General features: G+C 42.0%; 1 protein-coding gene across 2 annotated transcripts in view; it reads left to right on the top strand.

The window, feature by feature from the left end:
* Xpo6 (exportin 6) overlaps positions 1–15,595 on the top strand; it is a 99,348-nt gene that overhangs the window by 20,493 nt on the left and 63,260 nt on the right. For both annotated transcript variants that reach the window (XM_028764133.1, XM_028764132.1), the window contains exons 2-4: positions 4,792–4,882; positions 7,752–7,864; positions 9,368–9,565. In XM_028764133.1, the coding sequence (XP_028619966.1) occupies positions 4,792–4,882; positions 7,752–7,864; positions 9,368–9,565 (402 nt within the window). The remainder of the gene's footprint in view (positions 1–4,791; positions 4,883–7,751; positions 7,865–9,367; positions 9,566–15,595) is intronic.

The raw sequence follows: 15,595 nt of genomic DNA, 5'->3' as shown, positions 1-15,595 counted from the left end.
AGAGAGGAGAGGCAGAGAGAGGAGAGGCAGAGAGAGGAGAGGCAGAGGCATGTGATGTACTTGGTCTACTAGAGAGCTACTACTTGGCCAGCTTGGCCTATTAGAGAGTTCCAGGTCAGCCAGGCCCACACAGTGAAACCCTGCCCCAGGTTGTATATGTGTGTGTTTGTGTGTGTGTATGTATGTATGTGTGTGTAAAACAAATAGTGAAAGTGTGTGCTTTGACATCTTTCATTTGTGTTTATGAGATCCTTTGCTGTTGCTACAGGATTATTCATTCATGTCGACTTATAGTATTCTCTCATATGAACAAACCACAGCTCATTCATTCTATTAGTGATAGGCATTTGAATTTTTACATTTTTTTATTCTGTGTAATGGCTCTGTGAATATGTATGTACATTTATTTGATATACACGAACAGATTCCCATTAGTTATCAGAATTGCAGTTACTAGACTTAGCAGCTTTCTCAAGTGTGTATGTTTTTGTGCATAGTGTCTGCATATCTCAGTTGCTTAGTAAACACATGATACTGTCAGTTTCGGGGATTTTAAAAAAAGTTTTGCTTATTTTTCTGTGTGTGGGTGTTTTGCCTGTGTGCTTGTGTGTACCATGTGCATGTCTGGTGTCTGAAAGGGCCAAAAGAAGGCATTGGATCTCCCGGGACTGGAGCTACAGATGGTTGTGAGCTACCACGTGGGTGCTAGGAACTTAAATGCTTGAGCCATCTCTTCAGTTCAGTGGGTTTAATTTCCCTATTCTGGTGGTTGTGTAGCAGCCTCTTACATTTTAAATTTGTATTTCTCTGATGAGATGAACACTTATTTAGGTCTCTCTTTTATAAGTAACTTTGTCCAAAGGCTCTTATCTTTTCTTTGTTACGTTACTTTGTACTCTGATGTGAATTCTGTCAGTTCCCATTCAGTGTTTTCTCCCATTCTGCAGCTTCCTTGTGCCCTTTGACGAGCACTTGGGTTTGTTGTTATTTCTTTGTGTTTAGTGCTTTATTTGTCCCAACCTTAGAAAGAAACTGTAGCCTTGGTCATGTAGAGCTCATTCTGTAGAAGCTCTGTTGTTTTACTTTTCGAATTTTGTGGCTTAAATTTAAGGTTTTTTTTTTTTCCTGATTGATTGGTGTGTGTCTCAGTGAGTTTTATTTATTTTAATATACTTACTTGTGTGTTTATTCAGGTAAACATATCCTTTTATGTCTGCCTTTCTTTCCTCAGATTGGCAGGCTTTACCTGCTGAGCCATTCTGAGAGCTCCTCACTTAGTTTTAAGTTAGTCTTCAAGACCTGAAACAAATCTCAGCAGAAGTTGTGAAGTTTGCAGATTGATCTGAATCCTGAGATGCTGACCCTTCCTGTTCCAACTTAGAGTCGTGGGGGCTTTCCTGTATGTTCTTTGTCTCATTACTTGAGAGTGTAGTGTTGCCTGGTGTGTTAACCCACCAGTCTGGATCTGGCTTTGTCACTTGCTTGAAACAGCTAGCAAAGGTTTCGGTGGCTTTCCTGGCGAAGGGATTGGGGATCTCCAATATTCTTTAACTATTTGCAGGTCTTGAGTGTATCTGGTTTGTCTTCTACTTCTGTTCTGATTGTTTACTCAGGTGAAGTCTGGGACTTCTTTTTTATCCACTGTAAATGAACACAATTTGACTTTTGGAATCTTGTCTCAGAAGTGATTTTGTTTGGTATCCTCTGCAGGCAAGAATGAGTACAGTTTTGGAGGAGATCTGACTACTTTTGTTTTGCAGTGTTCCCGCCTGTTTTTATTTGGTATCTAAGACCAAGTAAATTTCAGAGTAGACATCCTTGCCTTCTTAGTTTATCCTGCAGTTTTGGATATAGATCACCATATCTGATACCTGTAGTATCCTGTGAAACAGTAGTGTTGGATATTGAAGTGATCAGAATGTGACTAGCCTGGATTCGTGCTTGTTGGAAACACCTGGCCATGCCCTCCACTGGTTCTACCGTCTGCTGGAACTGCTACGTGTCTGTGTTCATGTGCTGCATCGTCTTTGCAGTTGCTGGACTCTGTTGGGTTGTACCTTAGCTTCTTGGGTTGGGGTGCCAGGTAGGTAGACTGGCAGGTGGAGACCAGTAGGTTCTTGGGAGAGGCTGCTAGTCTCATTAATATAGACATTATCCTTAGGAACATGGCAAAATATGATTGATTCTATGCTTGGGTGCTTGGAGGTTATGATTTCAGGAGTTTCTCTAGAGCCCACTTGTCTCTTTGCTTTGAGCTCTCATCTTCCCTTCTCATGGTCTCCTTTCTGCTTTCCTGCGAGTTTATAAATGCGCACATACTCGTGCATGCATGTGTGTGCACACACACATGATATTTATTTTTTTTGGCACTGAGTTACTTTAACACTTGCTAATTTCCTTATTTCTCTAAGGCTGTCTTGGAACTCTCTGTATAGAGCAGACTGGTCTCAAACTTAGAGATTGTCTCCTTCAGCCTTTCAGGCTTCTGAGTACTGGGAGTAAAGGCATGCACCACCATGCCTACCCCTAGCCTCCTTTTTACTTATTATTGTTATTTTGTATTGCTTGTTTTGAGACAATCTCATATTGCCCAGACTGGCTTCAAGGGTTATTTTTTCATTTTTAGTTGCGTGTGTGCATGCATGTGTGTTTGTGTGTGTGTGTGTGTGTATGTGTGTGTGTGTGTATACATACAGTGTGTACAGGTGCCTGAGAAGATCAGAGGTAATCAAATTCCCATGCCACTGTTGTTACGGGTCATTGTGAGCGACTAAGATGGGTGCTGGGAACTTAAGTCCTCTGAAAGAGCAGTATGCACTTTTAACCGTTGAGCCATTTTTCCATCCCCTAGACTGACTTCAAACTTTGTGGCTAAAGAAGACTTTGAACTTCCTTTTGCTTTCATCTACCTGACTGCTGGGATTATAGGCATATGCTACTGTGTCCTTTGTTTGTGTGTCTGTGTGTTGTTGTTGGAGATCAGCTAGAAGACACTCTGCCAACTGAGATGTGGCCACAGCCTTTACTTCATTTTGAGATAGTCTCATTAGGTTGCCTAGGTTAGCCTCCTAACCTGAGTAGTGTGGGTGATAGACTCATACCACATGACCTAGTTGTAGTTTAATTTTAAATAGAACACCCTTCCCCTTCTCCCAAATGAAATGACGTGCAAGTTCTTACTGTTTCCAAACTGCTGTGGCAGAGATCTTCCTGCCTCAGCCTGTCAAGTAGCTGGATGTGTACCATTCATCTGGCATATAGGTAATTTTTATAGAACAGGTTGGCTTGCAAGCTATAAAATTCAGACAAGAACTTTTCTTTGAGTTACAAGTACTAATGCTATGGGAAAATTAATCATTCATCAGGTCTGTTCAGCTGTCATTGCACGGCTAGCCTGCTGTGCCGGCAGTATGGGAGGCACAGCCTTGCCTGGTACTGCCTGTGCATGGCCAGTGTTGGTGGTGTATGTGGTGTTGTTTTTGTAATTTGGCTTATTAAGGGAGATGGCTGAAGTTCCTGTCTCCACAGGAGTAATTGACTGGCTGGAGGCTTCCAGACTTCTCACAGTTCAGCAGGAAACATGTTTAAAAGTGAGCCTGTTGTCTTAAAAGGCTCTGCTATCTGCTAGTAAAAGAGATTTGGGGAAGGGGAACAGTTAGGAAAAGAATTAAGAATTAACTGAAATAACAAGAGTTCTTAGGTAGATAATGCCAATGAGGATTCAGACATAGCCTTTGGATACTCAACTTTTTTTTTTTGCACAGGCTGTGTGGAGTAGTTTCTGCTACTATCATTTAAAAGTTTTTTTTTATAAGATAGGTCTGTAGTCTAGGTTGGCCTAGAACTTGTTTGTCATCTTATTGCTTCAGCCTTCTAAGTGCTAAGACCACAGGAATGTGGCATTAGACTTTGCATGGGGTTTAGAATTAGGCTTACTGGTAGCAGCTGTTCTCTTGCTGAATGAAAAGGAAGTGGAGTTCCATGTACAAGAGGGAACTGGGGTGCACTCACAGCCTCATGCTGGTTTTTTTGTTTTTCTTTTTTGCTTTTTGAGACAGGGTTTCTCTGTGTAGCTCTGGCTATACTGGAGCTCACTCTGTAGGCCTAAAACCTAAGAGATCCACCTTCCTCTGCCTCTGGAGAGCTGGGGTTAAAGATGTACACCATCATGTCTGGCTCAAGGGCCTCCTTCTTACCTTATTGTCTCTTCTCAGTCTGTCCTTTGTGGATTTGCAGCAGAGGTTAAACTTTGAGCGCCTGCCTAAGCCTTGCTCTCAGCTGTATGTACATTCATCTCTTTTGGCCGTTCATGTGAGATTGAAAGCTGAATGTATCCAGGACTCCTGAAGCACCTTCAGAAATCCCAAGAGGCCATGTGGCTTACATTTGTCTGTATTAACATCTGGGTAGTTATTCAGGCAAGGGGTGCCCAGGTCATGTTTGGAGGGCCTGTAGGCCTCCCAGGATATTTGTTCTCCCTGTTCAGCCAAGGCCAGGTCTATTAATTTGCTTTCAGCATCTTTCTATAATTGCATTTTGAATTACTTGTTTTTCTTTTCCTTAACATAAATAATTAAAATTACATGCCATGTATTTGTAGAAGATACTAAAACTGGGTTTTAAGCCAGATGGAAATTCGAAATTCCTACTGCTTTTCTGGCTTGCATTGTGCATTTGAAGAATGTTGAACCAATATGTTTTGGGAAGTAAATTACTCTTGTTGTGGACGGGAGTTTAGAAGGAACTGAGGGGCAGAAGCAGTTATTGATTTTTCTCAAATTCTTTTGCCAGGCATCTGAAGAAGCCTCCCTCAGGGCATTGGAAAGCCTGATGACAGAATTTTTCCATGACTGCACAACCAATGAGAGGAAGCGTGAGATAGGTAAGTGGAATTTGGGGAAGAAGGAATTGATACCCTTGGTTGGTCAGACAGACCTGCATGTGCCCCTTGAATTCTTGGCTCCTTTGCTCTGGTTCATGTTGGGCAGGTAGGGCTTCCACTCCCAGCATAGTGATTGGTTTTCATGCCTTTCAGTCAAGTAGAAAAGCCTCTGCTTTGTTTCTAATCTCAGTAGTGTTGCCAAAAGAGGCCCACAATCATTAATTTCAGAACAAGAACAGTTTATGAAAGTGTCAGAATGGTCACAGTGAGACACAGTGGAGTCTGATGAGTCCCTAGCTGGTTGACCTTGGAGACTTCTCGATCACCTTCTCTTCTCTTTCCTGTCACCATCCTCATTCTGTGTTTTCATGAACAAAGGCTCCTCAACAGAAAACATGGAGGTGTAAGCACTTGCTGTCTTGGGCCTCAGCATGTTTGAGAACCCACTTTTTTGATTTTTTATATTTATTACCACAATAATGTTAATTAAACACACTAGACAGAAGATAATTTATTCAGGTGTCACATCCTGCCTTAGGGACATGATCCACTGGGCTGCTTAAGCAGTCTTTCTCCTTTGAATCCTCTCTTGGACATTCTTTCCTTGTGTGTGAGACGACTATGTACTGACTGTATTGTTGCTTCCCTTTCCTTAAGGTCAGTCTTTGCCTCAGAATCTTCAAGGCTCATTTCTGTTACCATTGGTTTGACTCATGTTAGCCAGTTAAACCTCCTGGCCCAGTCTAAATGCCACCCAAAGTCTCCATGGGGTTGAGACTTTTCAGATGGCTAGGAGATCTTTGCTATAGCCTGTTTTTGCTAGCTTCCTTGAAGCATCATGTCATCGGATAGCTGGGACTCCCAATAGCCTGCACCCTACATACCTCTCTTTTCTGAGAGAGTACACTGTAGAGAAATAGAATGTGTATAGACTAAGGACTAGATGAGCAGCGTCTGCCTGAGGAGAGGTACCTTGCTCACTACTCTGGCTCAGTAAGTACTCTGATTGTCCTCCTGTCCATTGTGACTCCTCTACAGTTCTACACGAGTAACGTGTTCGTATTTATAGTGGAAATACTAGATACAGTTTTTACCAAAGATAAAAAGGTAGATCTTCCTCTGTGTTTGTCCATAATCTTCCACTCTGATTCTTTCAAACTCTTTTGTCATTGTAATAGAAATGCCTTTGGTTTTTCTTTGAACTTTTGATTTGCTCATCAAACTTTGCTTACATTTGTGCATTCATGGATTGAAAGTGGAACCTTATATAAGATCTTCATGTCTGAATCAAATGTTTATGCAGACTAGGGGTATAGCTCAGTGGAACAGCATTTGTCCAGTGGGGATGCTGTGAGACGAGCTGTATTTTAACAGTGGGGGGATGGGAGCAGAATGTAGACCAGTGGCTTGCTGGGATCAGGCTTAGGGATCAGCTGACTTGAGCCCAGCATGTCATTTCTAGCTATAACTCACATTCTCTGATTTTCTTGTATCTCTGGGTTACATAGAAGCTTTTAATTATCAGGACATGCCATCATCTTTCACAGAATTTTTAAGACTTAATTTTTTAAACAGTTTTATGTATATGAGTGTTTAGTCTGAATGTATGTCTGTGTACTATGTACATGGAGGAGGTCAAAAGAGAGTGTGGGATCCCCCGGAACAGGAGTTGTAGAAAGTTAGGAGCTGCTGTGTGGATGTTGGGGATTGAACCCAGGTCTTCATAACCCTCCTTCTGTAGAATGTTTAGCAAGACTGCCATGTTGCACTTAGGATTGCAGGGAACTGGCACAAGAGTCAGCTCCAGTGTTGTCATAGCGACCTTGCACTGGCCGGGCTTGCTGGCAGAGATCGTGGTTAGTGCATGAATCAAGGTGGTTAATAGGCATTGTGCCCACAGGTGATGGTGGGTAGCTAGGCAATTAATGCTTGCTAATTGTGAGTTTTGGCTGATGTTGTCAGGCCTGAGAGGAGAAGTGCCATTTTCATTTGACTAGATACACAGTCAGGGCTGCTCTGCTAACCCTTAGGGTTCTTACTTTTCAGTTTTACTTATTTACTTTGTGTGCGTTACTAGTTTTTAAAATATTGTTGATTGGGACTGGAGAGATGGCTCAGTGTTGATAGCACTGGCTGCTCTTCCAGAGGACCCAGGTTCAGGTCCTAGGACCCACATGGTAACTCATAACTATCCAACTGTCTGTAACTCCTGTTCCAGAGGATCCTACACTCTCATACAGATATACAAGTAGGCAAAACACTAATGCACATGAAATAAAAATAAATAAATTAAAAAATATTTATTTCTATTTTATGTGTGTGACTGTTTTGCTTTCATGTATGTCTGTGCATCCACTTTCGTGCCTGGTGCTTATGAAGGCCAAAAACGGTGCCAGATTCCCTGGAACTGAAGATACAGTAATCTGCCATGTGGCTGCTTGGAATGTTAAGTTTTCTCTTTCTGCTTCTCTAGCCTTCCTGTTGAATGGGCATGTGACTAGTGTAGATGTCCCTGAAGGACTGTAGAACATGATGGTGTGTATTGCCTATACCTTGGGGCCTAGTTGATGTCATTTTACGTTTTGGAAAGGATTGCTGCCTTACCTATAGCTTCAATAAGAGCTTGAACAATGGGTCTGTGTCCTCAAAAGGTATCTTTAGGAAAGCTGGCTGGGGCCATTGCCTGTGTTTATGGTCACCCCAGAGTCAAGAGTATTATATAATTCCTTCAGCTGGGTTTTGTGGTTGGGTTTTGAACTATTTGTATTATGTGGGGAGGTTGGTATATTTTCAAAACGGTGACAGCCTGGTCTTTGTATTAATTTCATGTATTTTTATAGACTTGTTTTGTGTTGTTTAACTTTTCCAGAGGAGCTTCTTAATAACTTTGCCCAGCAAGTAGGAGCTTGGAGATTCTGCTTATATTTTCTGTCCAGCACAAGGAATGACTATGTAATGATGTACAGCTTAACGGTTTTTGAGGTAAGTTGTGTCATTTTATATTTCTGAAAACCACAGTGTAATTGTACACTGTTGGTACCAGGTTTTTGCTGTAATGTACAGATGACTGAGAAGCAGTTGGTTGACCCTCCCATGTGGCACCTCTGTCTAGTTGCCTTGTGTCTGGGGACACCTTTCTAGCTGTGACTCCAAAAAGATGAGGTAGATGGTTGACTTTTCTGGTCTGTTGGGTAGGTCATATTTGGTGACTTACTTTTTCCCTTTGTCATTTGAAAGACAAACATAGCTAGATACTTTGGATGGAGAGTGGTATTTATATTGCCACCATCTTTCAGCCATGGAAATACTCGTGTTAACTGTCGTCCAAGCTTTGTCTGCTGGGCATGCTCACATTAACCTCTTTCCCACTCTCCTTTCTGTTATATTCTCAGAAGTGACTGCTTTACTCATTAACCCATTTGTTCTTTATGGGATAGGAGTGATATCTTGGTAATATACCTCAGGCTGGCTTCAGACTTCTATCCTCCAGCCTCAGTCTCCCATATGATTGGGTTACACATGTGTGCCTGGCTTGTTCACTTACATTTGAACATTACAGTTGTTTCTGTTAATATTTGGTGGCTAGATGGCCAGTAAGACATGTAGGAGACAATGATGTAATAGCCAGTTTTTATACATACAACTTTTTATATCTTAAATTGTTCAGTAGATCTCCCGAGAGATGGGAGAGATGGGATTGTTTTGACCTAAGATTTTTTTTTTTTTTTTTGAAACAGGGTTTCTCTCTTTAGCCCTGGAACTTGCTCTGTAGAGTGGGCTGGCCTTAAACTCACAGAGTTCTGCATGTCTCTGCCTTCTGAGTGCTGGGATTAAAGGCATGAGCTACCACCGTCCAGCTTGTCCTAAGATTTTTTTTTATTGGATATTTTATGTATTTACATTTCAAATGTTATTCCCTTTCCCAGTTTCCCTTCTGGAACCCTCCTATCCCTCCCCCCCTTTTCTATGAGGGTGCTCTCCCACCCACCCACTCACCTACCCACTCCCACCTCCCCACCCTGGCATTCCCCTACACTGGGGAATTGAGCCTTCACAGGACCAAGGGCCTCTCCTCCCATTGATGCCAGATAGTGCCATCCTCTGCAACATACGGGACTTGAGCCATGGGTCCCTCCTTGTGTGCTCTTTGGTTGGTGGTTTAGTTCCTTGGAGCTATGGGGGGCTCTGGTTGGTCAATATTGTTGTTCTTCCTATGGAGTTGCAAACCCCTTCAGCTCCTCTCCTTCAGTCCTTTCTCTAACTCCTCCATTGGGGTCCCTGTGCTCAGTCCAATGGTTGGCTTGTCCTAAGATTTTAATATTTGTGTTTATCTTTTTGCTAAATGTCCTAAACTGTTAGACATAGGTAGGTGTGTGTGTGTCTCTCTCTCTGTGTGTGTATGTGACATGTTACAGGTAATCATAGAATAAAAACCATTTATTGTATACAGCTCATTAATTTAAAAGATGTGTATTTGTTTTTCAGAATCTAATCAATAAAATGTGGCTGGGAGTCCCATCTCAGGATAAGATGGAAATCCGTAGCTGCTTGCCCAAACTTCTCTTGGCTCACCATAAAACCTTACCTTACTTTATTCGGAACAAACTCTGCAAAGTTATTGTTGATATTGGACGCCAAGATTGGCCCATGTTCTACCATGACTTTTTCACTAACATTTTACAGGTAAGGATCTACCTGGAGAAACTGTCCTATAAATTGTAGAAGTGATTATATCCCTTGACTTGAGGAGTTTTACAGTTAGTCCTTGGGGCTGCAGTTGTAAGTGTTGCAGGCTGGATTCGTACATTGCCTGTCTTTATGTTTTGTAGCTTTGCATAGTGGAGGAGGAGGGAGCAGAGGAAGAGTAAGCCTAGCTGCTTCCTGTGAAGTTCTGCTCAGCAGGCCTCTGAAAACCTGGCTCTTGATATGATGGCTGTTGAAAGGAGGGTTCCAGTGGTTTCAGAATTGTCAGGAAATAATCACGAACTGTAAATAGCCATTCATTCATAGGAGAATTACTGTGGATTGTTTGCTGCTGAGGTGTGTGTTACACAGCCTTGGGATTGATAAATAAGACCAAACCAGTTTTAGAATAAATTTCATCAAGTGGTCCTATGTTAGCTAGCCATCTAAAGTTTCTTTTGACTCAGTTCTACCTTGATCTATTGGTAGTCAAGACTATTTTGTGATGGTTGGTAGGGAACTTGCAGTTTATGTTGTGGTAACGTATATCTAGACTCAGCCTCTGGCTCTCTGCAGGTTGTTTGTACTTTTCTAGGCCATTGGGAAAGGAAGTAATAAGGTGAAGCTGGCCATAGTTCTCCCTACCCTCTAGTCTGTGGATCAGTGCACCCTTTGTAAGATTGTTCCTCAGTTTCAGAAGTCTGCTGAGCCAAACCTTTGGACACATTTTACCTAAGGCCAGATTACTGAGAAACAAGCTGAATTGGAAAGGGTGGCTACTTCTTTCCTGATAGGGTTTGTTATCCTGGCCTGTGCTGATGCTCCAGTCAGTGGGTCAGGGTCTAGCAAGAGACAGAGTGGCGATGGAGGGGCAAGAAACGCAAAGAATGAAGACAAGACAGTCTGTTCAAGTCCCCCCTTTATTGAAAAGAAATTCTGGGTATATATAAGCACAAGCAGGGGAATGCAGCTGAAGACACTTTACCACATGCACCTTGCAGCTGGGGGCACTAAACAACAAAACAAGATATGTGAGAAAAACAAGATGTTTATCAGAGTGTGCTCAGCTGTTGTGGGCTGTTGAAAACAAGTCTCTTGTCAGGGTATATGGCTCGAGATGGCTGCAAAGATGATAGCCGCTTTCGTAGAGGAGTCGGCTCCCAACAGTTCGTAATAAAAACTGTTGCATATTCATTAGAAACCTAAATTTTATCTGTAGCCCAAAGGTACTTATTGTCTGCTAAGTCAGGTATAGGAACTAAGTGTGTTTAGAATTTTAATTATATATTTAATTAATTGCCTTTCTGGATACAAGAACAATAAAAATGAAAAGTTACACATTTTCTCCAGTTTTTTTTTTTTCCAAGTAAAGGATTATGTGGGGGCGATTTAAAAAAAAAAGCTCTTCTAGTTCCTTAGTCTATTGAGTTGATCCTCCATCCCCTTCTCTCTTGGAGACAGAATGTCACCACTGTGCTGGTTAGCCCAGAAGGCACAGAGATCCATCTGCCTCTGACTCTGTTTCCCAAGTGCTGGACTCAAAGGTGTGTGCTACCATACCTGACTCCATTCTTACTTGTCTGACACATTCTCATTTTTATCCTTTACTATATTTTAGCTTAAAAACAAAACCAAAACCAAAACCAAAAAAAAAAAAAAAACAAAAAAAAAAACCCAAAACTGTCATCAGTAAAATTACCTCTGAAGTGTTTCCTCATTGGACTATCAGTTACTAGCTACAGTCGTGTCCTGGAAACTGAAATTCCCAAGTATTTAGTCAGTACAGATTAGAAACTGTTCCCATTCACTCTAGACCAGCTAGAGTAGCTGACAGGAAAGAAGAGGCCAGAGAAAGCAGCTGGGAAAGCAGCTGCAGAGGTAGTCAAGCAGTCTCCAGGAAGTGCCCTTTCTTTAGAGGAGGTGGGAAGGTCACACCACCACATTCTGTTAATTCATTGAGCTTCAGGAAGGAAGAAGTTAAAGTCAGCTTGGTTTTGGTTTGTAACCCAAGCTAGGGAACTTAGAAAGATGGAAGGAACCTTGTCCTAGCTTTGATAGAATAAGGCCTAAGGTCAATTCTGGCTAGAGGTCAGGGAGTTAAAAGACAACCAACCAGGTCCAAGCTCTTGAGCCCTCAAAAGTGAGGAAGGTTCTTAAAAGCAATAGAAAGGGAGTGTAGAGAGCAGAGAGCAGAAGAACTCTGCTAACAGAAGCTATAACCAACCTAGTTTCTGCTGACAGCCTGGCTTAAAGGCATCATCTAGATGATGAAGGAAAGAGAACGAATGTTCTTTCCTTTTCTCTGTTTTCATCAGAGCCTGATGGGCTCTACAGGGAAGGTGTTAGGATATAGGTGTTAGGAACTGAACGGGGTCCTCTGCATGAACAGTAAGTGCTCTTAGACATGGAGCCATTTCTTCAGATCTGCCATATATTCTTAATCACTGAGCCATCTCCCTAGCCACTCTTAGGATTTTATAGAGGATGGGTGGCTATTGCTTCTCTTGTTGTAGCTTCCTTCTCTGAGCTTTTCATTTCTTCTCTGTTAGTATGTTCGTCATCTACCAGCTCTTATCAATTTGTTGGCCTTGTACAAAAAGAGGTAGGCCCAGAAGATAGGCATCATCATCATGATATTGAGGTAGTTCTAATGAAGAAGGCATGAATGAGCAAGCTCCAGTGGGCACACCAGGGTGCGGTGCAAGAGCCAGAAGGGCAAGGAGGCCAGCCATGGGATGATGAAAACAATGGCAAAGATGAGGAAGATATTACTGGAGATGATTTTTTATGCTGTGTAATTAAAACATCTTGGCTGACTCTGGCAGGTAATCAGAAAACCATGATGGGAAGGGACACAGTTCAGAGTTGACAAACTAGGAGAAACTAAGAAGAATGATGGTAGCTGCTTGTAGATGATCTGTTTCTTAAAATTCAACCGGACCAGGGAGTAGTAGAAAGGCAGTTGCGTCATGTATTATTTCCAGCCCTGGGAATCTGGGTGATCCCAAATGAGGTATCTCTCCCAAACTTTGGTCATGCCTTAGAACCAGGGTTTAGCCACAGGGATGGCCATGTTAGCACAAAGGGAACCAGGTAAAATTGCTTCTGGGTACTTCCTGTGAGAAGACTTGGAAGATGGGCCAGTCCTGAGTGTAGCCATGGTGGGAACTGTCATTATATATGGGCACCTCTTTGCCAAGATGAAAGCTCCACCTCCACCTACTTGGGCTGCTTCTACTGGTCAGGGAGAAGTGCCTCAAAGTGATATTGGGGTTGCTCACAACTAAACAACTTCACGGTTCAGGAGGGCAACTGATGGTATAGCCACATAAAGCTCAAAGAGGTATGAGATGACAAGAAAGAGCAAGGCCAGGGGTAGTGTGATGTCTGAGGCTTTGGTACCAACTTCTCCATCTCAGTCTTCTGGACTGCTACAGGTTAATTTCACTGCAGCTGTAAGCATTGCTGTCAGATGCAGTCATGTAAGAGTTGGAGCAGAGTAGGCTAGCCTGGATGGGCTCTGTCCCTGTGTGAGCTGTAAGGGCCACATGTTCTCTTGGTTCTGTCCTCTTGCCAGCTTCCTCCTTTTTCCTGAAGCCAGGGATCCAGCCACAGCCAAGGAAAGTAAAGATGACTTACTTCCTTTTTTATTTTTATTTGAGACAGGATCTCATGTGGCCCTGGTTGGTTTGGAATTCTCTATGCAGACCAGACTGGCCTTAAACCAGTGCTTCTCAACCTTCCCAATGCTGTGACCTTTTAATACAGTTCTTCATTTGGTTGTGATCCCCAACCATAAAATTATTCTTGTTGCTAATTCAGAACTGTAATTTTGCTACTCTTATGAATTGTGATGTAAAAATATCTGTTTTCTTAGGCAACTCCTGTGAAAAGGGGTTTCAACCTGTTGGTTGAGACCATTGCCTTGAACTCACAGAGATCAGCCTGTCTCTGCCTCCAGAGTGCTGGGATACAAGGAATGTGCTACCACACCTAGCAAGAGTGACTTTATTATGTTTTAGGTCCTATGTTTTTAGTCTCTAGCACTACCAAAAATAAGAAAAAAAAGTCAGGAAGAATGAATTCCTTTCTTGCTAACTTCTCTCTCAGGATGGAACCTAGGACCATACAGTGCTAGACAAACTCTTTACTATTGAGCTGTCTCTCACAGTAGTTTGTTTGTTTGTTTGTTTTTTGGAGACAGGGTCTTGCTGTATAGTCCAGGCTGCCCTCAAATTCATGACCTTAGTGCTACCTCTGCTTTCCTAGTGCTAATGTTATAGGTGTGTGCCACTATGCCTAGTGATGGCTTTCTTTTTTCACCAGATTTCTTGACTGTGCATGCGTGCATGCGTTCTTTCTCTTTCTCTCTTTCTTTCTTTCTTTCTTTCTTTCTTTCTTTCTTTCTTTCTTTCTTTCTTTCTCTCTCTCTCTCTCTCTCCCTCCCTCCCTCCCTCCCTCCCTCCCTCCCTCCCTTCCTTTCTTCCTTTCTTCCTTTCCTTTTGAATAAAGAAAGAAGATTTAAGATGAATTTTCTACATTATAGGATATCTGACCATGTATGAGGAGCACAGAGGTATTTCATAGCTAAAGGAAAGTGAATATCTGAATTGGAAAGATGGACATGGCACTTAAAAGCACTTACTAATAATATAGGAGAACAAGGTTCATTTAGTTCCCAGTATTATCAGGCAGCTCAGTTTGAGGGGAGTTGATGTCCTCTTCTGGCCTCTGCAGGTACTTGGACACTTGTGCACATAAATTCATATAGGTGAGCACACATTTGCATATAACTAACACACACACACCTTGAAAGTGAATGTTGCCAAGTAGACCATTTGGCAGGCTAGGGTATTCACAGCTGAAATATTTAAGTGCGTAGGAGCTGGGGAGATGGCCAGTGGATAAGAAGACTTGTTGCCAGCGTCCATGTGTTGGCTCATCACTATTTATAAACTCTAGTTTCAGAGGATTTGATTCCCTGTTCTAATCTGAGAGGACACCAGGTTCGTATGCAGTGCATAGACATAGTCACAGGCAAAATACTAATACACACACACACATAAATAAAAATTTAAACCCCATTCCCTTTAAAGAAAAAAAATAAGTGCTCAGTTGAAAATAAGAGACATAGCCAGGCAGTAGTGGTGCATGCCTTTAATCCCAGCACTTGGGAGGCAGAGACAGGCGGATTTCTGAGTTTGAGGCCAGCCTGGTCTTCAGAGTGAGTTATAGGACAGCCAGGGGTACACAGAGAAACCCTGTCTCGAAAAAAACCAAAAGAAAATAAGAGACAGAAAAGAAAAAGGCAAAAGGAAGGAAAAAAATCTCAAGAGTAAGGTTATATCCATACAGAGAGCCTTAAAGAGATCTCTTTTATTTTATTTTAGCCAAAAATTATACCAAGGCAGACATTATTTGTAGAAATAATAAAATTTTGTATAGAATAGAGAAAATGTGGAGGGTGTTCTTAAAAGTTTTAACTTTCTTTTTTTTTTTTAATTTTTATTTATTTATTATATGTAAGTACACTGTAGCTGTCTTCAGACACCCCACAAGAGGGCATCAGATATCATTACAGATGGTTGTTAGCCACCATGTGGTTGCTGGGATTTGAACTCGTGACCTCTGGAAGTGCAGTCAGTGCTCTTAACCACTGAGCCATCTCACCAGCCCAAAAGTTTTAACTTTCAAGAGCTGTTGTTTAGAGTACCTCCCTCTCTCCTTCCTTTTCCTTTCTCTTTCCCCCTTTCTTCCCTGATTGGTTCTTGGGTAGATTGCTGGGATTATAGCCAACTACTGGCTTTCTTGGGCTGCTTCTGAATGGGCATACACCAGTGTTAAGGCCCTTCTGTGGTAGCTTAACTTCCAATGTGAGGCTTGAACTTTGTCTAGGTCATCAGTCTCATGTGACAAGTGCCTTTTTTTTTTTAAACAAAACAAAACAAAACAAAACAAACCGAGCCATCTTGTTATCCCCTGGGTGTTTTTCTTACTCTTCAGAGATAGATAGTCATTTCTGTATTCTAT

The sequence above is a fragment of the Grammomys surdaster genome, unplaced genomic scaffold (assembly GCF_004785775.1).
Source record: "Grammomys surdaster isolate TR1022 unplaced genomic scaffold, NIH_TR_1.0 142, whole genome shotgun sequence".
Taxonomy (NCBI): domain Eukaryota; kingdom Metazoa; phylum Chordata; class Mammalia; order Rodentia; family Muridae; genus Grammomys; species Grammomys surdaster.
This window is presented reverse-complemented; position numbering and strand designations above follow the sequence as displayed.